Below are 25,036 nucleotides of genomic sequence, written 5' to 3'. Positions count from 1 at the left end.
GGAAAGAAGACTGTCTACAAACATTGCCACAATGGCGGGGCAAGTAATCATTATCTTGTTTACACTGTCTTCATTTGTTTTTAGTAGTCAGTTGCGCTATTCTGTGTTAGAAGAAATTAGACACAACTCTGTATTAGGCAACATTGCAAAGGATCTGGGCCTGGATACTCAAGATCTGGAGGTGAGGAAACTGAGGATTGTCTATCATAACAGGAAGCACAACTTTTTCAATGCTAGTTTAGATGGTAATATTTATGTTATTAGTAGAATAGATAGGGAGGAAATATGTGGATCAGAGCAAGTCTGTTTGCTGGATCTTGAGATTATTATTGAAAATCCAGTGAACGTATTTCCAGTTACTGTGGAGGTTCTAGATATAAATGATAATGCCCCAGCATTTTCTAAAGATATTTTTGAGATTGGAATAAGTGAATCAGCTTCTGCAGGAGCACGTTTTGTTCTGGGAAATGCGATTGATCCAGATCTAGGTATCAATTAATTACAGAGTTATACCCTTAACCCGAATCCACACTTTACCTTGGGGGAAAAAATTGACCGTGAAGGGACAAAACATCCAGAACTCATTTTGGAACAACCTTTAGATCGTGAAAAACATGATTAATATACCTTAATATTAATGGCATCTGATGGGGGCCAACCTAAGAGAACTGGAACTGCTGTTATTAAAATTGAGGTACAGGATGTTAATGATAACTATCCAATATTCAGCCAAGACACGTACCGAATCAGCTTAAGAGAAGATACGCCTATCGGTTCTGTAGTTCTTTATCTAAACGCCAGTGATAAAGATGATGGTTCCAATGCAGAAATCGCTTATTCCTTCAGTCACATTTCAGAAAATGCAAGGCAAACCTTTACTATGGATTCTCAAACAGGAGTCATAAGAACAAAAGCAAATTTAGATTTTGAAAGCACACCAGGCTACAAAATTAGTGTGGAAGCAAAGGATGGTGGAGGTTTAGTGGCAAAATGTAGTATAGTGGTGCAAATTGTGGATGTCAATGACAATGCACCTGAAATCCTAATAGCATCACTATCTACACCCATTCCAGAAGATTCTGTGCCTGGAACACTCGTGGCCCTAATTAACGTTAAAGATTTGGATTCAGGAAAAAATGGCGAGGTCACTTGTCATCTAACGGAAGTCTTTCCTCTAAAGTTAATACAATCATCTAATAATTATTACAAACTTGTCACTACAAATTACTTGGACAGAGAAAAAAATTCGACTTACAATATAACACTTTTAGCTGAAGATGAAGGTTACCCCTCAATGACAACCATGTCAACTATCTACTTATGTGTTTTAGACGTGAATGATAATATGCCAGTCTTTGATAAACCGGTGTATATTTCCTACATTGCAGAACATACTCCTGCTGGAACTTCAGTTCTTAACATTAATGCTTCAGATCTAGATAGTAATGAGAATGCTCGAGTCATTTATTCTATCATTAGTACCAATATTGATAACATTCCAGTATCTTCATATGTTTCCATAAACTCAATGACTGGAGTTATTTATGCCCAGAGATCATTTGACTATGAACAGTTACGAGAATTCCAGTTTCAAGTGATGGCTAAGGACAATGGATCTCCTTCTCTAAGCAGTAATGCTACAGTCAAGATTTGTATAATAGATAAAAATGATAATATTCCTAAAATTCTCTATCCATCATCAGATACTGATGAATCTGCATTATTTGAATTTATTCCTCACACTGCTGAGAAAGGTTATTTAGTCACCAAAGTAATTGCAGTGGATGCTGACTCTGGACACAATGCCTGGCTCTCTTACCACTTGCTACAGCTTCCTGAACCATCATTATTCACCATTGGTCTGCATACTGGTGAAATTAAGATAGGGAAGGACCTTCAGGATATTGACTCTTTAAGACAAAAGATTGTGGTTTTGGTGAAGGACAATGGAGTTCCCTCCCTGTCAGCTACTGCAACTTTGAATTTACTTGTGGGCAAAAACTTTCAACAAGTTGTACCAGAGATAAGACGACAACCAGCCAATTCAGACACATCATCAAATGTAACATTCTACCTTGTGATTGCCATAGCTTTTATATCAATTTTATTCATTATGATAGTATTGATTGTAATAGTTTTCAAGTGTAGAAAAAACAGCTCCCCCACTTCCCTTGGAACTCTTGGAAGAAATGTTTATCCTCAGTTTACCTTGGGATGTCCTTCTGAGATCAGTGATACAAGTTTACCGTTTCCATTCTCCTATGATGTATGTGTGACTCTTGACTCAAAGCAGAATGAAATTGCTTATCTCAAACCAGTCCAGAATGTCCCCACGGAGAACCTCATTGACACAGATGACTCACATTCAGAGAATGTTGCACAGGTAAGCTAACATTTATAATGCAATTATTTGCATATTTTTTCTGTCCACAAACTTAAATAGCATCTTTAAACATTTAAATACATTTATGGCTAAAATGTTTAAACTGTGTCCATTCACAGTTAAACTACAGGTTTCAGCAAAGTTTATCATCTAGGCTGTCATTTTAAAAATTGGGAAAGCTCTGAACTAATTTATTATACCAAATTTGCGTTTTACATGTTAAGGTTAAATGGTTACTGTACTAGTGAAATGTACCTGATTTACCGAGTTAAATGTGATCATTTAAAGTTAAAGGATCCACAAATGTTTAATTTTACTGTTGTATTTACAGGTACACATATTAAAAGATTGTTACATAAAATATTAGAAAATGTATTTTCAGAGCAGGTCTTTGTGTGTACAAGTACCATTTTTTGGATTATATCTGGCTTTTGTCATTTTCTAGCACTCATCTAGGTATCTTTCAGAGAGCTGATAAATCTCACAATGCAATAATCTGGGATGAGAACTAGCTATTGAAAGCTTGTTATTGAAATTATATCTGTTTTAAATTAAACCAAAAGCTTTCCTTTCTGACTTGATCTTAAATACATGAAGCATACATTTTCAATTTTGAAAATGTTACTAAGTAATCAAACCTTTGGATAAAATGATACATTTTGCATAAACGTATTAAAGGTTTATTGTATTTCTCCAACGTAATTTTACGTTATTTGCAATCAGAGGGTTTTTAATATACTAAAGTCTGCATTGACCTCTCCAATCTCCTCTGCCCCCCTAGAAAATGTAAAGATGATAATCTAGATTCTATTAATAATAATTGTTAATAATTGTCATTATTATCACCATAATCATTTTATTGATCTGGAATCCCATGTATTATTATTATTATTATTATTATACAGGATTTATATAGTGCCAACAGTTTGCGCATGCACAATGAGTATATAAGAAACAAGTTTGACAAGTGAAACCTAAAAGAATAAAGGGTGTTTAATTGTACAAACACTGAATAAAGAATCTCAGTGACTGCTATTCATTTATTATATATTTTTTTTTTTTTATTTGTGCTAAAATACAGGACATATGGGTTTAGCAATATTAGGCATCATTTTTAATTAATGAGAGCATTAGAAATTTGGTTTTAATTTAAAAGTAAATGTTAATTTAATTATCATGACATATTGCATATTTTTCAGAAATTGTAGTTTTTGGTTGCACATACCTGGATGTTTACTATTTACAAAACTATCTTTTTATATACTGTGTATACCTGTATCCTTGCATTTTTAAAAATTGGCCTCATGGTGTCACTGTTGCCTAACAAGGCAGACAAGTTAAATAATTTGAAGAAGCTTACCCTTGTTATGCTATAAAGACAGTGCAGATCTCTGTACAGAAGAAACATTTTTTACTTCTTCCCTGTTTGGATAATTGTAATGCTTACAATCTTGATCAAATAGTAGGTTTTTCTGATTGTCTTTAGAAAGCAGATTACAAGGCTTGAAACTATATCATTACAGAGGACATGGCACGGCAAGTAATATTTTTATATTTTTCTTTCTGTTTTGTGGCTGCTTCCGATTTGCTTTATTATTCAGTTCTAGAAGAGATAAAGCAAAATTATGTTGTGGGAAATGTTGCAAAAGATTTGAAATTAACTAAGAATGAGCTAGAAATGAGAAAATTAAGGATTGTTTCTCATAAAAATGTGAATTATTTAAATATCAGTTCAGAAAATGGTAATATATATGTCATTAGAAGAATAGACAGAGAAGAGTTATGTGGATCAGAAATGAATTGCTTTCTGGATCTAGAGATTCTGGCTGAAAATCCAGTAAATGTTTATCCTGTTAGGATTGAGATTCAAGATATAAATGACAATTCCCCATGTTTCTCAAAGGACATTTTTGATATTGGAATAAGTGAGTCAACTTCCCCAGGAGCCCGTTTTGTCCTCGGAAATGCTCTTGACCAGGATTCAGGCACCAATTCTTTGCAAAACTATGAGCTTAGTCAAAATGCAGATTTTGAATTAGCTGAAAAAACACTCAGTGAAGAGAATAAATACGTAGAACTTATTTTAAAGCAGCACCTAGATCGTGAAAAACAACAGAAATATAGTTTAACTTTAACAGCTTCTGATGGAGGAAAGCCTGTAAAAACTGGAACTGCTACTATCCAAATTGAAGTACAAGATGTAAATGACAATTATCCTGTTTTCAGCCAAAAAATATATCGAATCAATTTAAATGAAAATTCTCCACCTTGCTCACTAGTTATTCAACTAAATGCTACTGATAAAGATGAGGGTTCCAATGCAGATATCACATATTCATTTAGTCATATTCGCGAAAATGCACGCCAGGTATTTACTTTAGATTCCCAAACTGGAGTCATTAAAACTAATCAGGAATTGGATTACGAATCAACAAGAAGTTATGAGGCCACTGTTGAAGCTAAAGACGGGGGAGGCTTAGCTGCACAATGTACTGTATTCATACAGATTGTGGACATTAATGACAATGCACCTGAGATATCTCTTGCATCCATATATACACCAGTTCCAGAGGATTCCCCACCTGGAACACTTCTGGCATTAATTAATGTCAAAGACATAGATTCTGGAGAAAATGGGGAAGTGATATGCCAAATCAGAGATACTCCAGCATTCAAACTGATGGCATCATCTAATCATTATTACAAACTTGTAACAGCAGGTCCTCTGGATAGAGAAGAAAATCCATCTTATAACATTACTATTACAGCTGAAGATGAAGGAACACCTCCAATGTTAACTATGAAAACATTATATATAACAGTTCTAGATGTAAATGACAACCCACCCGTCTTTAGTAAACCATTATATATATCATACATTCCAGAACATACACCAGCTGGAACCTCAGTACTTAATGTTTGTGCATCAGATTTGGATGACAATGAAAATGCTCGCATCACATATTCAATCAGTAGCACAAATATTGATAACATTCCAGTGTCTTCATACATTTCCATGAACTCAATCACTGGGGTTATTTATGCTCAGAGATCTTTTGATTATGAACAGTTACGTGAACTTCAGTTCCAGTTAGTGGCTAAAGACAGTGGATCTCCTTCTCTCAGCACTAACGTCACCGTAAGGATATGTATAATAGATAAGAATGATAATGCTCCAAAGATTCTCTACCCATCGCCTGACAATGAGGATTCTACATTATTTGAATTTATTCCTCACACTGCCGAAAAAGGTTATCTAGTGACTAAAGTGATTGCAGTGGATGCTGATTCTGGACATAATGCTTGGCTTTCTTATCACCTAATACAAGTTCCTGATCCAACTTTATTTAACATTGGTCCACACAATGGTGAAATCAGAATAGGACGAGACCTTCAGTATATAGATTCTTTAAGGCAAAAGATTGTGGTCCTTGTGAAAGATAATGGACAACCCTCTTTGTCCTCTACGGTCACCTTGAACTTAGTTGTGGCTGAAAACTTCCAGGAGGGAATACCAGAGATAAAACATAAACCCAGTACTGTAGATATTTCATCAAATGCAACATTCTATCTAATAATAGCAATAGTTCTTATTTCTGCTTTATTCATTTTGTCAGTGATGATTATAGCAATTGTCAACTGCAAAAAATCCAATACTCCAACATCTTATGGAACTTACAGTAAAAATCTCTATCCTCAGTTCACCCTGGGATATGCTTCTGAGATCAGCGATACAAGTCTACCTTTTCCATTTTCATATGATGTGTGTGTGACTCTTGATTCAAAGCAGAATGAAATTGCTTATCTAAATCCTGTCCAGAATGTTCCTACGGATAATCTTATTGACACTGATGATGCACCTTCTGAGAACACAACACAGGTATGAATTATTCCACACATGTGTACCAATTAGACAAATGTATTGGTCTTGATTTATCCTGCATTTAAAATTGATGGTCAAAGGTGGGCGGGCTATAATGCATCTCTATAGGGCATCCTGAAGTGTGCGCATAACCAAAACTCTTATTTATGGATAGAGTAGAATAAGGTTAAAACCCTTGTCAGTTGTTTGCTGTTTGAGAAAATACCAGAGGAAATCCCCAAAAGCGAGGAAAATTCCCTACTTATATTTCATGATATTTCATGTCCCTGATCCCTTATACTCAGCTGTCTGAAGTGATCATCTCCTAATTTGGCTTATTTTGATTATCTGTAAAATTAAATTCATTTGTTTTCAGTATAATTCAAATAGTTTGCTACAACCCAAAAAGATATATGTCATTGCAAGAAGTGCAGTGTTTATATAAAATATTATTGGTGGGAAAATGTGTAGATCAGTGTGGAACAAGTTTTTTTCATATTTAGCCTTGCTTTACCTTAACTTCTGCATTTTACTAGAAAGGATATGTGGTTTGGATAATTTTTGTTTAGACCCAAACATGCTTATTTGTGGATACTGTTACAATACATTTTTCTATAACATTAAAGAAAATAATTTATTTTAATGTTGTCTTTACATTTTATAGCTTTTAAGTTTGATGTCTGCATAGAAAAAAATACCAATACTTTAAATTACATGCTTGGTAGATTAATTTAAGCTGCATGTGGTGTTATGGAACAGTACATTTTAACGTCAGCAACACAGTGTTTTGGCAATACATAGTAAGGTTGGTAAGGTTGAAAACAGACAAGGGTCCATCCAGTTCAACCTATGTGTGTATGGCTGTATGTGATTGTGTGTCTGTATTTCCATGGCTCTAACACTACACATATTTTGGATGTGTAATTGATTTTTTAACTCTTACATTTAGCTTGGCTGAAATACATTGGCTGGTTTATTTAAGCTTTTTGGACAGATTTGACTGCAATACCTGATTTTTTTTTAGCAAGTGGTAATAGGCTTAAATCGTCCAGCTGAACTACCAGCCACTTCTAAAAAGCTAATTAAAATGCTAAAATCCTCAAACTGTGTGGGGAAGTGGTAAAACAGTAATAATATAGTTTGTGAGCTTCTATTTATGCATTGCCACACTGCATTGACTTAAAAAATTAATAAAATATCAAAACTGTATCCTACATTGTAATTCCTAAAATTCAAAATATAGACTTGTATTTGGTAGAAACTGGCTAGCGTCAGGACAGTATGTGAGCACTTGAATAGGCAGCAAATAGCCGGGGCAGGTTTTATCTTGCACTAAAAATTGGGGTGTATTATCTCAGAGTCAATATCCAAAAAAACTGTCCAATGGATGGGCAGTATGAAAGCAGCTTGGTTAAACTGCAGTATAAGATGGAGATATGTCAGGTTTTATCTTGGAAAATAAATCAGTGTGTATTATTTTGCAGACAATAACCACAAATACTGTTCAATGGCTGGACAGTATGTAAGCAGCTTGGTGAGGCCACAATATAATTTTCGTAGAGATGAGGCAGGTTTAATCTTAAAACAAACATTAGAGTGTATTTTTTAAGGGACAAAAGCCAAACATATTGTACAGTGGTTTAACAGCATGTAAGCAGCTTGGCTAGGCCTTGATATAAAGGGAGAGACTAGGCAGGTGCAATGAATGAATGGTAGCAATGAATGTATCTTGTTTATCATGAAGGGATGCCATCAAATCCTCCATCAATCTGATTTAATCTACTCTGTGAGTCCACATTGCCCACAATGGAGGAGTAGATTGCTTCCACATAGCTAGGATACACACCCTTGCCTTTGCACAGACATTTTAACATAAAAGACCCCATTCACCACAAACTGCCTGCAACACGGTCCTTAACAATCTTAGCCCACCAGCGTACACATTTTGGCATTTGGGAGGGGTAAAATGTCACCCTTGAAGCCTGCCCCTTTTCCTCCTCCTTCCTCCTCCCCATATTCCTCCTCTGTCTCGTACTACCCTTGCCTCACAGGGATGAAGGCAGTAGCCAAAGGATCCTGTTGGCCCTGATGTACCAGCCAGTCCTCCTTTTCCTAGTTCTGCTGTGTTTACAATGCCTTATCTTCCAGGCCATGTAGTGTGTGCTTCAGGAGGGACATGAGAAAAATTGTATCACTAATCCCTGCCTCCCTGTGGTTTACCATTATGGTCCCCCTTTAAAAAGTGCCAACGTGTTGAATGCATCCTGAATGATAAGCCATTTATGCAGTGAAAAAAGCCCTGTCCTGGTACCATAATTACACAGGTACTCATTGATGGCACATTGTTGCGGATGCAGCCTCTGCAGCATGGCAAGCATTGAGTTCCAGTGCATGTAGGTGTTACAGATTAAGTTGTTGAAAGGCTCATGTTGCTGCATTTCCACCAAGTGAGTCAGGTACTGATATGACCACCTTTTGGACTGACTAAGGACCTCTTTGAAGCCAAGGTACTTCATGATGAAATGCTACACCACCAGGATGAGGACATGTGCCAGTTTAAGTGCCTGTGTGATTTTTCTCAGTCAAAGGTAGCAGATTATTGTTGCTATCACACAAAACCTTGCCTTGCTGAAGATGGCTTGCGGTCAGCCACCTCTTAGCCTGGGGCCTGACTTGAAAGCTGTCAGTATCTCTGGATCAATATGTCTCCTGTTCCAGAGACATACAAGCTACAACACAGCATGATAGCATTTAACCTGGGATAATGCATATGCTCTTGAGCATGAGGGAGAGTGCTGTTTCCAAGGAGTTGGAAGATGAGGCCAGTGGGGAGGAGGGGGTACAGGAGACTGTGCTGTTACCATCACTAGCTCCAGTGGTGTGCCCAATCCTGCATTATTCCTTGCCACAAGAAGATTGCTGTGAATATGTTGCATCCCTGGCTATGCTCACTATACTCCATGCCCATGCTGCTCAATGACAGGGCTGGCCTTCACTGGAATGGCAGCAGCTGCAAAACCAGCAGTTTTGCAAAGCTGGCATTGAGACTCTGGGCATGGGGACGAATTGGGGGACAATTTTTATCAGCTCCAGCAGCTGCAAATAAGACACCTGCCTTGGGGAGGATGCTGCTGGGGATGGTGGGGTGGGTATAGGAGACTTATGCAGAGGTTCAACAATCATTGATGCTCTGTCCAAAACTGAAGAAAAAGCTTTAAACCCAAGGTAATCAAAACTTTTCCAAGCCAAGGTTTTAGAATGCACTGGTTTACCCACCAATAGCTCTTTAACTGCTTTTCATACCAAAAATATTTGCATATCAAAATTATTGAATTCCAAAAAAGTTTGTTTAATGTGTAACATATTTGTATTAATTAATTATAGGAAATATATTAACTTTATTTTCAAATTGTTTTCTCCTAAGTATCCTGATCTAATATATTAGTAATGTTCAATTACTGTTTAATGGCTGTGATTTATGGATGATTCATATAAAGTTTTTGTTAAATATTTTTTTCCCTCAAGATTGTCACAAAGCTGTCCTTCTCTCCTCACACTAAAGCTGCTATAAGCAAAGAGACTGCCAGACTGTACCAGACTGCAAGAAAGTTTGTTGCAGGGCACACATTTTACTTTGATCACAATTATACATTAATCATGGTGATCACATGATCTTTCACCACTCAAAGTGTTTACAATTTGATCAGGCAGGGTTTCCAGATAGACTGCCTAGCGATATGTAGGAGAACAAAATGATCTCAGAATCCTTCTGCAGCTGAAACTGGGCACTTTAACTCCTTAATGACACAGCTTCAGAAAATGTTTTCACTTCTGGGGACTTGAGCAATTTTGCCAATTTTGCTATGTGTTTGTTTAACCATAATTTATATCTTCCTCATGCATTACACCTACATATATTATATGCCATTTTAAAGGACTTTAATTTCATGTGAGATATGCATATATAGATTCTTATTTTTTTTTATAAAAATGCAAAATAAGGCAAAAAAAAAAGGAAAAACAACACATTTTTCACAGCTTTGGCAATAATAATGTGTACATAATTAGTGTAGTTCTGTCCTGATTTATGGGGTATATTGTATGTCTGGGATTTCTGTTTATTTTGGATGTTATAGGTCATGAAATACAAGGTGTGAAATACAATTTTAGTGTGGTATGTTTTTCTCCTATCTTCAATAGCCTCCTCGACACTCCATTTTCTTATATTTTTTTAATTAAGCATATTACTAATGCACTAAGGGGTTATTTTTTTATTTTTGATACTTATTATATCTGAGGAGAATACAGTATTCTCCTCAAGGATACTTTGTATCAGTTTGTAAACACAGCCAACTAGCTATTTACAAAACACAGTGATCAGCTGCCGGCTGTGTGACTGTCACAGCTCTGCGATCACAGGGATCAGCTCTCACTGTGATCCCTGGACTGTGAGTGCCTATTCTGCTGTTGGGGTCTGCCTCGAACCCTGAGGGACCCATCAACAGCACTAACTCAATGAGCTGCTGGTTCTTTCACGGACCAGCGCTCATTGTACCGATTGACAGAATATTCCATCACCAGTTGTTAAAAAACTGAATGATGGTGATGGGATAATCCCATCATCGGCCGGTAAGAGGTTAATGAATGCCATGAGAGCAAGTTAATTTATGGTGAGGGGTTGTGAAGTTGTTAAGTGATATTGAAAGAATGTCACCAAGCATTTGCTTTCAAGCAGTTACTAAACATGATATGAAAAATTATCTGAACATGTTTTAAATGTAATAGGAAGAATATGATGTCATATGTGGCAATTTAGTTGGAATGATTTAATCATCAATATATAGTTTTGTAAGCATTTTGTCCCTCTTTAGAAAGTAAGTAGGCATTTACAGTTATTTTCCATATCATGAGATTAAACAAGATTCTTCTTGTGATAACTAAGTGATAACTAAACCCATTGCAGTAGATACTGACTCCTGCCACAACTCCTGGTTTGCCTATTATCTACTATAAGTTCTTGATCCATGTTTACCATTGATCTACAAACTAGAGAGAACATCAATAAAGATTCAGATTCAATAAAGACAATAGATTAATTAAAGCAAAACATTGTGGTTCTGGTAAAAACCATGGAGCACCTTCTATGTCATTTATGGCTACTTGAGGCTCTGCTGGGGTTCAAAGAATTCAACATATTGTCCCAGAAGTAAAATGAAAGTCAAATGTTTCTGACACTTCAGTTGATGCTTTTTTTCACTCAGTTGTAGCTATAGCTCTGATTTATGTTTAGTCAATGTAGCAGTCTTAGTAAAAGTCATTGTAAAGTGAAGAAAATAATGTATTTCACCATGTTTTAAGGAATTATGTATCCCCACTTAACACTGGGATGCCCAAATGAAATTAACAATTAATGTTTTCCATTTCTATTCTTTTATGTACTTGTGTATGACTTATTATGACCTTTGACTCAAAACTGTGTGAGTGAAATTGTTTATCTAGCAGCGGGGGAGGGGCGGCAATTTGCATATGAATGAGCCGCGATATTTACATATGAATGGGCCACGGTTGATTGATATGCAAATCACCGCAGCCCATTCATATGTTAATATCTCGGCCGGTACCGGGACAGTGCCAGCCAGGGTTTGAACCATACTAACAGTATGGAAACTCTCAAGCCACTAATGTAAAACTACAACTGCATGGTCAGGACCAGGGATCACGTGGTCTATGTTTGTGTGCTATTCAGTAAATTGTCTGTCTTGAAATTCAATAAAAATATACTATTAAAAAAGGTATCTAAATAACTGTCTGGCCTAAGGTATACATTTAAGATACAGTGGTTGTTTTCCCTTATTAGTTGTTTCGTACATTAGAACTTCTTTGGTCATCTATAACATTGATAGCAATTCCTCTATAGTACAGTAGAAGAAAGTGATTTTCAGGTAGTCTACTAAGCAGGACATTACATCCTTATGTCTTATTTATCAGTAACACAAGAATGAAAACAAACACAAAATAATTTAATGTTGCAAATATACATGTGTTGAATTTACATTTTGGTTAAATAATCTGCTGTTTTACACAGTATGCATTTATTATGGTTATAATATAATTATATGCATTGTACTGCTCATAATCTATATGGAGCTGTTGTATCATTCTGTTATTGTCTAAAATAGGTCTGTAATACTATATATTTTGTAATACTATAGTCTACATGAATATACATTTTCCTGCATTTCTGCAACTAAGCCTCATGGTGTCACTATTGCCTAACGTGGTGCAGAACTGACTTTGTAGTGTTAGTGTTTGGATGAAATTATATTACTCAGACACTGCAGATCTCAACAGAAGGCAGACAGATTTTCATCCTTTTCTTTATTTTTGGGGAATTTAAATACTGATGGCAAGGATTTAAGCATCAGTATCCACCTTTGTTTGAGACTTCAGCACTTTGCATAGGACTATGGCATGGCAAGTAGTGTGTCTCTTTTTTACTTTTTATACTGTGGCTGTTTCTAATTTAATTCACTATACCATTCTAGAAGAGATGAGGCAAAATTCCATTGTAGGAAACATTGGAAAGGATTTGGGATTAAACAGTAACAACCTAAATATAAAAAAATTAAGGATTGTGTCTCAGAGTAACAGGAATTACTTCAATATCAGTTCAGAAAATGCAAACCTTTATATCACTGACAGAATAGACAGGGAAGAATTATGTACCTCAGAGCAAATCTGCTTTCTTGATCTTGAGATACTAGCTGAAAATCCTGTAAATGTTTATTCTGTTAAGGTTGAAATCCAAGATATTAATGACAATCCTCCAACTTTTTCTAAGGACACTTTTGAGATAGTAATAAGTGAATCTGCCTCTACAGGATCACGTTTTGTTCTAGGAAATGCACGTGATCCTGATTTGGGAGCTAATTCTTTACAGGGGTATAATCTTAGTCCTAATCCACATTTCAGTTTGGGAGAAAAAACTGACAGCAAGGGAACAAAACATCCAGAGCTGGTTCTGGAAATGCCCCTGGACCGAGAAAAACAGCAGAGCTATACACTCATTTTAACTGCCTCTGATGGAGGTAAACCTATGAAAACTGGAACAGCTGTCATTAAGATTATGGTTCAAGATTTTAATGACAATTTTCCACTGTTTAGTCAAGATATATACAGAACAACACTAAAGGAAAGTTTACCAAGTGGTTCTCTGGTACTTCAGCTGAATGCCACTGACAAAGATGAAGGGACCAATGCGGAAATCACATATTCATTTAGTCACATTCCTGGAAAAGCACGTCATGTTTTTACTGTAGATTCTCAGACTGGAGTCATTAAAACCATAGGAGAACTTGATTATGATGCAATAAAATCCTATGAGATGACAGTAGAAGCCATGGATGGGGGTGGCTTAGTAGCTAAATGTACCATATTAATAGAGATTGTTGATGTGAATGACAATTCTCCTGAGATAACCCTTGCATCTCTCTATTCAACAGTACCAGAGGATACTCTCCCTGGGACACTTGTGGCATTAATTAATGTCAAGGATTTGGATTCTGGAAAAAATGGGGATATATTATGCCACATATCTGAGACAGGGATTTTTAAATTAGAGCCATCAACTAACAATTATTTCAAGCTTGTAACTGCACACTCCTTGGACAGAGAAGAATCTTCTTTTTATAATATTACTGTTATAGCTGAAGATCAAGGCATACCCCAACTTTCAGCTCAGAAAGTTATTAATTTAACCATTTCTGATGTGAATGATAATCCTCCTGTTTTTGATAAACCAAGTTTTATTTCCTACATTCCAGAACATAACCCAGCAGGAACCTCAATTCTTAGTGTACATGCATCAGATATGGATGACAATGAAAATGCTAAGGTCATATACTCTATCATCAACACGTATATTGATAACATCCCAGTATCTTCTTATGTTTCAATAAATTCAATGACTGGGGTTTTTTATGCTCAGAGAACATTTGACTATGAACAGTTACGTGAGTTTCAGTTTCAGGTGATGGCTAAAGACAGTGGATCCCCTCCTCTAGACACTAATGTTACAGTGAGAATATGTATTTTAGATAAGAATGATAATGCTCCAAAGATTCTCTACCCATCTGAAGACCCTGGGGATTCAGCATTATTTGAATTTATCCCTCAATCTGCTGAGAGAGGTTATCTAGTGACCAAGGTGATTGCTGTGGATTCTGACTCTGGACACAATGCCTGGCTTTCTTACCACTTATTGCAAGTTCCCGATCCAAACTTATTTACTATTAGCCAACAGACTGGTGAAATCAAGATAGCCAGAGACCTGCAGGATGTGCACTCTTTAAGGCAAAAAATTGTGGTGCTGGTGAAAGATAATGGAGTCCCATCCCTGTCATCTACAGTAACTTTGAACGTGGTTGTGGCTGAAAATTTTCAGCAAGCTGTTCCAGAAATAAAATGGCAATCTACTAATTCTCATACCACATACAATGCAACATTCTATCTTGTAATCGCTATAACTTTAATTTCAATGCTATTTATTATAACATTGATGATTGCAGTAGCCTACAAATGCAGGAAATCTAATAGTCCACCATCCTTTGGAACATTTAATGGGAATGTATATCCTCAGTTTACCCTGGGATGTCCTTCTGAGATCAGTGATATAAGTCTACCTTTTCCGTTCTCTTATGATGTGTGTGTGACTCTTGATTCTAAACACAATGAAATTGCTTATCTGAAGCCAGTCCAGAATGTCCCCACAGACAATCTCATTGACACAGATGATACCGCTGTAAGGCAAACCACCAACAAAGATAACCTAATTATGGAAACAGCAATGCCGGTAAGACATATTGATTTAACTAGATAAAAATGGCTTTACCAAAATAGGAAGAATTTGTTTAATTTCTAATTGTGTGACTTGCTTCAAAATTGAAACATTTAATTAATTTTTAGCTCCCTATTTTATGCGCGTTTGTGATGTTATGAAGATAAACTTTTCTTCAACTACTGTATATATATCAGGATTATCAGATAATAAGAGGGGCATTTTCTATCTCTTCTCCAGTTGTTATATATAGGTTTTCCACTATAGCTAATTCTTCAAATCCATAGGCAGGGCATCTGCACCCAAGGCAGGACAAGGAAACACATGTAAAAGCCAAGTCCATATAATTCCTCCCAGGATTGCCAGACAAAGATACGTCTTTTTTATTGTTAAATGGCACTTTGTTAAGATGCTCTATTCAAGTTTATGTGGCAAGTGAGTAACTACAAAGATGCACTAAACTGCACATAGTGGAAGGTATGTACTAAACTAATATCCAATTATTCTCTCATGTTAAATATAAATATAGAATGCAGTAATGTTGTAATATTTCTGGGCCCTGGTGTGAAAAAGAAAGAGTTAGTGACATTGTATCATGGTGGTCAACTAATTTGGTGTGTGATTATTGTAAGCCATCATATACAACAAACTAACAAACAGAATCCTCTGATGGTTCACAATTATGCCTTTAGCAGAATATATTTGTACATAGTTACAGCACTGTCTTTTAAATGAATACTGTACCTTCAGGTGAACCCAGAATTATATTTTAGCTGTGTTTTAATAAGTGCACTGTAAGGCAAAGTGCACTTATCCTTTTTGCCCCTTTGCCCTGACCTAATCCACCCTCACCCTCCAACCTTATGGTGTTGTGCCCTGAGGCTAAAGATAAAGGGAGATGGCCCCATAGATGTCCATGGGGCTGCTTGGCCAGAAGAGTGAGACCTGCGGTGCTGGAGGCAAATCAAATGTTGAAGATGAGTACATTTCAGTCATTTTTGAGATGAAACCATTTAGTGACCAACAGACCATAAAAGGCTGCCAAGATGCCAGGGCAGTCCTTGAAATTCACAATCCACAAATGTTGTTGCTAGTTTTATTTTTAATTCTTGTTCAAAGGACAACTCCATCTTCACAAAAAGGGAAATATGATATGATTGCCATATATATGATTGTCATAAATATGTGCCTATTCTAATTTAATGTTATTAAAATTTTATTTCCATTTCTCAGCTGAGGTTTTTTACAAAAATGGATATGTTGCCAACTGGCAACTAATGTGGCCACACTAGGGGCACTAACAACACATTCATATGATGGGTTACTTATTTTCATTGTTTTTCAATTTGTTTAACACATGTACGATTCATGTCAATCTAGCAGAGACGCAATCTAAATCTTGCAATGTATATATTTAACTTTGAGGCAATTGTTTTTTGTAAAAAGGGTGAAGTTATTCTTTTATGAACATGTTTTCTGATTATCCAACCATGTTTACACTGATCCCAATTAGACCAGTGTTTAAAATAAACATATAATCTTTATTTTGTTAATAAAAAACATTGTAAAATCGTGTTAGTATCATTTATAGTATGCAATGCAATGTATTGCTGTGTAAAAGAGGATGCTTAATCTAAATTGCCTTTAAGACTAACATATGCCAAACACAGATGTACATTTACTGTATTTAAATCATATACCCATATATGCAATTGTTGAATTTGTTTTCATAGTGTGTGTGCAGCAGTTTCAAATAATTTTCTAGATACAGCCTTATGATTGTTCTGTTGTCTAAGAAGGTAGAGAAGCTTGATATTTAGTGTATAGAAAGTAATTGTTATTATACCCAGACACAACAGATATTAACAAGAGTCTAGGCTATGTTTCAAATATTTCTTGTTTTGTGGATTTTAAGCATTCTTTTTCAGCTTCATTTAAATATTACAAAACCAACTGCAAAATAAATCAGCATATGATCCTTTGAAGGACATTAGGTGGCAAACATTTAATTCTTTGTTTGTGTTTTGCATTTTGTCGCTGCTTACAATCAGTTTTACTATTCAGTTTTAGAAGAGATGAAAAAACATTACATTACTGGGAATGGTGCAGAGTATTTGGGATTAAATACTAATGAACTGAGTGCATTATTCAGGCCACTGGTCTTTTGGCTCCAATACAATTTACCAAACACATTTTGAGGCAAATTAAAGACAAATTCAGCTTAACTACCTTGAAATATTTATTGACTTCCTTTTTTTTGCGCACTACAGGTATCCTGTTCAGTCTGACCCCTGGAGGGATCACTTACTTTTTTTAGATTTATAGACTTGACCCATCACCATGCAAATCAACTTCTCACATTCTCTTAAACATGGGATAAAACCCTCCCAATGATATATACATCTATATCCAAATTCTATTACCAAAGACTTTTGCCACTTTTTTCACCAAAACTTAAGCAATTAATCCTCTTTAAGAGGATTTGTGGGGAAGGACTGAGTGCACTTCCTGAGGACCCTTTTCCCGAACACTGGCTTACTGTATTCTATATATCCTAAGGTTAGCAACTCAGCAGTAGGCACATTATAGCATCTCATTTGGACCTACCCTGGCATCATCACCTTCGGGAGGGAGGTCAATGCCTTACTCTTCAATGTCTCAAACCACACTGTGCTTATGTATAATATGCCAATAGATAAAAAAAACTGTGTATTAAAAATAAACACATACAACAAAGTGCATAACAGCAACAGTGTCCAATTATTCTCCAAAAAAAAATAAGTGATAAATAAATCAAACAGTCAAAACATTTTGGATGTTTGATTTATTTATCACTTGATGTTTTTGGGGGGATTAATTGGACACTGTTGCTGTTATGCACTTTGTTGTATGTGTTTATTTTTGATACACAGTTTTTATATCTATTGGCATAAGTGCAGTGTGGTTTGAGACATTGGTATTGTATGGTGATTTAATGCACCATTACACTTGCGGCTTATTTTTTATTTTTTTTCCTGGTGGAAAGAATAGGGTTAGGAGCCCAGATTTATTGAATAAGAAATACCTTACTCTTGAAGCTGGTTCGGAAGTTTCAGTACCACTGGATCTATTTGCAAAATGTGCTGCGCTCTAATCCCTACTATGCGTAGGATCTGTATGTGTTCACAATCACATTTATCTACCATAAATCCAGCATAGATCTTGAGTCTAACTATTTACAATGTTTTAAACTCATTCCTATTTCCCATTTCCCATTTTACAAAAGCAGGAAAGTCTGATTCTGGAATGGAATTTCTAGAACTTGTTTTGCAACAGCCACTATATTTAGAAACACAGATTAGAACACATGCATGCATCTGGCCCATTTAAACAGACTCCCGGCGGCTTTTCTCGCCGGGACTCTGTTTACACTTGTAAAGCCGACTGTTGGCTATACAGTAGAAGTGATTCTAGTGGCTCATCTGCTGCCAGGCCACTTCTACGGGCCAGTAAACGGGGGCCACCCTGCCATGTTTCCTGGGCTCCGCTGCCCCTCCTACGGGCCCAGGACCAGCTCTGGGGTTGGGGGGAAGCTAGGGAGATAGGCGAACCTCTGTTCACTGATCTCCTCCCCGTACTACGGGAATGGGAGCATTGGAGATTACATCACTTCAGCTGTCAGTGCTGGGCTCCTGAAGCTGGGGTTTTTAACGTGTCGTCTATGGACTTTTTGGGGTACTGAATTTTGTTGCAGTTTCACAGAGGCACACAATTTTTAACGTGAGCATGTTGGGTATCTATTTACACATTTTAACCTCATCTTTTATATTTAATTTAAAAAAAGGGTAGTTTATTGTGTTTTGGAGCATTTAAGTGCATTTCTCACTAAATTTTGGGGTTTGATAAGGAGTTGCGCTAATATCGTGCAGCATAAAAATTTGCAACTGCCACCATTTTATTCTTTGAGGTCTTGGCATTCAGAAAAGGTTTTAAGTAATTTTAAGGCCTAAAATTTGAATTATAAAATGTAAACAAAAAATGAATAAAGGCCTAAGAGGACCAGGAAGTAAAAAAAACAGTAATTGTAAGTAAAAGAAAAAAATATTTGTTTAACTAATAAATGTAACATGATTTTATATCAGCATGCAGAGCTTGACACTGATATGATTTTTAGTGAAAGGGGATAAGGTCCACTTCAAGGGCATATTTATGAAACAGCAAATGTTTCATTCTACAAACATTCACTGTAGGTGAATCAATGTAATTTAAAGCACAAGCACCAGGAAGATACACATTCCATGAATATTTAGTGACTATCACATTCACTTTCTACATATAAACCATGGGGCATATAAAACAGTGATCAAACATTCGCTGTCAGTTAATAACTCACTTTAATTTCAAATACATGCACCAGGACGGTTCAACTGCACTAAATGTTTGCTGAATGTCAGATTTACTGTTTAATAAATATACCCCTTATTGTCAAGGGGAATATTAAATATGATTGTGGTCTTAAAATTCTGAATTTAATCGCATTCTCAAGCATATTCATACATTGCCTGAGCAGGTATGTTTTTATATATTGTAATGGTCTGCTTGCCTGACATTTACTTCTTCTTTTGGCTAAGATAGCATTTACAAGACATCTTGATACTTAACTTAAATGGAATTAGTAATTAGAAATAGTTTATACTTTAAATTCCACGTTTAGATTAACTAACTATTGTTAGAAAATCATGTCTGAAATGTGTTGCAGCTATTCATGTATTGTGTACACTATATTATTTGTCAATATGGTTTGATTTACTAAAGGCAAATAGGTTATTTGCTTTACAAGTGAATTTTCCCTTCATAGCTTCACTATTGCTGATATAAAAGTTGCATACTTCTTAAGTATATAACTCTTACTATTTTCTTTTAATTATTGGATTTATTTGCTTTGAATGTATTATACTAATGGGGAATGGCACTTATGTAAAATATACTTTTTGCACTTTTCTCCCAAACTTAATGAGAAAGTGTTAAGCCAACATAAAAAAAAATCAATAACATGAAAGTATGACATCATTTGAGCATGGTATGACAAATAGAGCAGGTTAATAAAGGGATATGAAAATTAAACAAGTGGCGTAACAACCGGGGGGGCGGCCGGTGTGTCTGCTCCGGGCGTTAAGCTGAGGGGTCACTGTTGCACAATATGTGTAGAATCTAAACTTAAAGTGTACATATATTAAAAATTAAATGTTAAACGTTATTGGCCTAAGACATGACACAACAGTGAACATGTGTTTCACGAGATTAAAGTAGAGGTGTTTTAAAAAATGAAATATTAGCCCCAAACTGATTGGCTGAAATAAACACAAGTTTATCTCTGTACAACAGTAAAGCTAACTTAACTATTGCTTAGGAAATATAGCAATATAAATTTAAACCAAAGGGTATAAGGTTTAAAACAAAATTATTCAGACCCATTACAAAATTTCCTTTATAATTCTGTGTGTTTGGGGAGATGCTTTTCTGTACAAGTAAAATTACCAAAAATAGACATATCATTAAAAGGGAAGCATAATGGTCAACATATAAGATAAATAATTTTTAAAATTAAAGATAACTTTAAAACTATATTTACACATGTCATTATATGTGAATTTATCTATATATTTCACATTTTAAAAATGTTGCAGTTTAAAAAAAATTATAATTTGTACAATGTTAAATTGGTCATATGCTATTTTATGTCTCAGAATTTCAACTTCTTTACTAGTCTTATTGTAGTACCTAATTCTGAACTCTTGATGTCACTACTAGACTGCAAAATGTTTTATATTCTGTCAGACTGTAGAAACCTAATCCAGCCTTGATGCAGATACTTAGGAAACACTGCATTTTTTCAACTTTGCTATCTGATGACTCTAGTCATATTTACAAATACCTTGGATATTTTAATCTGTGAATGAGCAGAAGAGACATCTACTCACAACAATGCACAATTCAAGAAACAGAAGCACCCAGATGTTATTTATATGGCAAGTATTTTATTTTACTTCTTTTTTCTTCAAGCATAGCTTTGGTCAGTTGCAATATTCAATACCTGAAGAATTAAAAAAAGGATATATGGTTGGGAATGTGGCTAAGGACCTTGGGTTGAGTGCTAAAGACCTAACAATGAGAAAATTTCAAATTGTTTCTCAAGCCAAAAAACAATATTTTGAAGTTGATCTCGAAAAAGGAAATTTTATTGTTTCAGAAAGGATTGACAGAGAGGCATTATGTGGAACTAAACAGACTTGCTTTATAAATCTAGAGGCTGTGATGGAAAACCCTTTGAATTTTTACACGGTTACTGTGGAAATCCAGGATGTGAATGACAACTCTCCTACATTTTCTAAGAAATATTTTGACATAGGCATCAGTGAATCAGCAAGTCCCGGAACACAGTTTTCTTTAGGTATTGCACAAGATCCTGACTTAGGTTCCAATGCTGTAAAAAGTTATGCACTTAGTGGTATTGAGTACTTTAGCCTTGGAGAAAGAACTCGCAAGGATGGAATTACATATCCAGAAATTATACTAGAATCATTTTTGGACAGAGAAAAGCAAAATTTCTATGAGCTGATTTTAACTGCATTTGATGGAGGAAAGCCTCAGAGATCTGGGACCTCAATAGTGAAGATTGCTGTCCAGGATGTGAATGATAACTTCCCTGTGTTTAATCAAGAGACCTATAACATAAGGTTACATGAGAATGTGCCTGTTGGGTTTACCGTAACACATTTGAATGCAACTGATGAAGATGAAGGAACTAATGCCCTAATTTCATATTCATTTAGCCAGATTCCTGAAAATGCTCGTCAAATATTTAGCATTGATGCTCATAATGGGGATGTTAAGACTATAGGTAGTTTGGATTATGAAAGTTCAGACACTTACGAAATGACGGTAGAAGCTAAAGATGGTGGAGGCCACATTACAAATTGCAAGATATCAATAGAAGTGATTGATGTCAATGATAATATCCCAGAAATAACAGTCACATCTCTCTTAGTAACAATGCCAGAGAATTCCCCACCTGGTACAGTCATTGCATTAATTAATGCCCGTGATTTGGATTCCGGAATGAATGGTGAAGTTGTATGTCAGGTGTCTAATACACTTCCTTTTCAACTAATACCATCATCAAGTACTTACTATAAACTTGTTACTGCAGCAAACATGGATCAAGAAATAAATTATTTGTACAATATTACAATTCAGTGTATTGACAATGGATCTCCTCCAATGTCTAGCAATACATTAATTCAGTTAATTATCTCTGATGTGAATGACAATCCCCCTGTTTTTGAAAAAATGAATTATGTTGTATATATTGCAGAAAATAATCAGCCAGGGACCTCAGTACACAAGATCCATGCTTTAGACATTGATCGTGATGACAATGGAAAAGTCATGTACAGCATTATAAATAGTAACATAGAAGGTATTCCAGTGTCATCTTATGTTTCCATCAACTCAATGACTGGGATTCTTTATGCTCAAAGATCATTTGACTATGAACAGTTACGAGAATTTCAGTTCCAGGTGATGGCTAACGACAGTGGATCGCCTTCTCTCAGCAGTAATGCCACAGTAAGGATATGTATTATAGATAAGAATGATAATGCCCCTAAGATTCTCTATCCATCGCCAGACACAGAAGGGTCATCTTTATTTGAATTTATCCCTCACTCTGCTGAGAAAGGTTATCTAGTGACGAAAGTGATTGCAGTAGATGCTGACTCTGGGCACAATGCTTGGCTTTCTTATAATTTACTCCATGTTTCGGAACCTTCGTTATTTGTTATTGGCCATAACGGTGAAATCAGGATCGGTCGAGAACTTCCAGATGTGGACTCTTTAAGGCAAAAGATTGTGATTCTTATAAAGGACAATGGAATTCCAGCCTTGTCATCTACTGTTACTCTAAATCTGGTTGTGGCCGAGAGCTTTCAACAAGTTGTGCCAGAGGTAAGACGACAACCCAATTCGTCAGACATTTCATCAAATATAACATTCTACTTGGTGATAGCTATAGCTATGATTTCTGTTCTATTTATTGTGACAGTAATGGTTACAATTATAATTAAATGCAGAAAATCAAGCTATCTAACAAATCTGGGAACATATAATAGAAATGCCTATCCTCAGTTCACTGTGGGATGTCCTTCTGAGATCAGCGATACAAGTTTGCCTTTTCCTTTCTCATATGATGTGTGTGTCACTCTTAACTCAAAGCAGAATGAAATAGCTTATCTGAGACCAGTTCAGAATGTCCCTACAGACAATCTCATTGACACGGAAGTTTCTGCAGCTGTGAATAGTTTGGCTCAATATAATTTGCCTAAAGACAATGTTATACAGGTATGTGGAACTTAATATTACATGTGGAATAAGTTGTTTTTATTTAGAAGTCTGATAATATTGATATATTAAGTTATGCATTTCTTTTTTTTCTCTACTAGGGTACAATTTTAGTGTTTATTTATGTAATCTCTATGACTTTATTGTTGTTTATATTTTGTTATCTTGTAGTTTAATGGATTATCTGATCTAATTTAAAGTAGAAAGAAAGGCTGTGCAATAACAAATTACAAACTGTGTGCAGTGAATATAAGAGATGTGGGGAGGCAACATTTTAAAAGCTGGGGGGTTATTGCAAAGCTTTTTCTTCTACTTTAATCCATATACATATTAATTCCTGCTTCTTTCACTATATGACTATTCTGTGCACCAAGCCTATCTTTCAGGTTTTTTCAATTAGTTTTCCAAATAATAGTTGGAATTTGGTGGACTGAGTCATCCCTGACTTTTTATATGTCTTGTCATATTAGCAGTAATATTTATGTACTTACTTTCTGGATTTAGTTAACCTTGGACTGTTTGATGTTCCTATCACTTCTGTAGCAATCTCTGTAATTTATGATAAGATTCATGAAAGATTTAATGTGGAAAAAAATACTTCCTTGTAATGGTCTTGATAGGGTTTCAGGCCTGAAATCACAATTGTAGAGATCGTTCAACTGGAATCTGAAGAAACCATTAGGAGGTGTAACACCTAAGTTAAGGTGGTGTCGCATATACCAACAACTGACTGACCCTTTCTACTACTTTTGTACACTTTATATAGTTTCTAAAATATACAACCCTATTTTCTTTTTTGATATTTTGCTGTAATTTGGGACTGTGCATTAAATGCATCGACAATTCATTCTAAGGAGTTTTGAGGAATGCTTTATTACTGAGAGCCTGCATATCGTGAGGCAGCTAGGGCTATTGCATAAAACAATCTGAAAAAATAACAACTAACTTCCTTCATGTAGCAGCAGACAGGAGACTTACTTCCACTTCACTTTTCCTTAGACAGAACAGTGTGGGAAATACACTCTTAGACAGTTTTCACCTCAGCAAGTGTGCCTATTGGAATACTTCCACTCTATTCCAGGTTCTGGTGACAAATTAAAATTTATTTTGGTTAAATATCAATGGTCCTCAGGACAATTAGAGAGAGCGAAGCTCCCCCCAGTGTGGGACACCAAAAAAAACCTAAAAGGGTTGCTAATCCTCTCATATTCTATTCTGAAATAAAAACAAAACTTTGGATTTAGATATACTTTATGCATACAAATGGAAGCTCAGTCAATGTTATTGTATGTCATTTTTTCATGCCTTTAAATACCGTTTAGCAGTTTTTAAGTGACATTGTAGGTTGATGATTCGGGGATAAAGCCTTAAGTGACTACAGCAAGGTCAAAGGTAACCAGTATTGACCTAATTTATTGATACACAAAGTAAGTGATTTGGGTTGGGTTTATATACTTTTAGAAGCCATTACATAATTATTTACTGTATTTGAATATCACCCTATTACGGATTTTTAATTAACATTATGTCATCATAATTTTTGCCATCATTACATATATATATATATATATATATA

General features: G+C 35.5%; 2 protein-coding genes across 2 annotated transcripts; both read left to right on the top strand.

Annotated features, from left to right (window-relative positions):
• The first annotated feature begins 43 nt into the window (after nucleotides 1-43).
• LOC108785737 (protocadherin gamma-B7-like) lies at nucleotides 44-2,392 on the top strand. Its single transcript, XM_018554869.1, has one exon. The coding sequence runs from the start codon at nucleotides 638-640 to the stop codon at nucleotides 2,390-2,392; it is 1,755 nt and encodes a 584-aa protein (XP_018410371.1). The 5' UTR covers nucleotides 44-637.
• A 1,519-nt stretch (nucleotides 2,393-3,911) lies between these two features.
• On the top strand, nucleotides 3,912-9,917 carry LOC108785736 (protocadherin gamma-B5-like). Its single transcript, XM_018554867.1, is given in 3 exon segments — nucleotides 3,912-6,017; nucleotides 7,713-7,763; nucleotides 9,771-9,917. Coding segments are annotated over 3 exon segments (2,304 nt in total).
• Nucleotides 9,918-25,036: the final 15,119 nt, after the last annotated feature.

This window comes from Nanorana parkeri, unplaced genomic scaffold (genome assembly GCF_000935625.1).
Source record: "Nanorana parkeri isolate BGI_ZX_2015 unplaced genomic scaffold, ASM93562v1 scaffold176, whole genome shotgun sequence".
NCBI lineage: Eukaryota > Metazoa > Chordata > Amphibia > Anura > Dicroglossidae > Nanorana > Nanorana parkeri.
Note: the sequence above shows the minus strand (reverse complement) of the source record. Positions and strands in the feature narration are given on the sequence as shown.

What these genes read in the sequence shown, in the direction of transcription:
- LOC108785737 (XM_018554869.1), top strand. Translation starts at nt 638, where the DNA reads ATGGCATCTGATGGGGGCCAACCTAAGAGAACTGGAACTGCTGTTATT.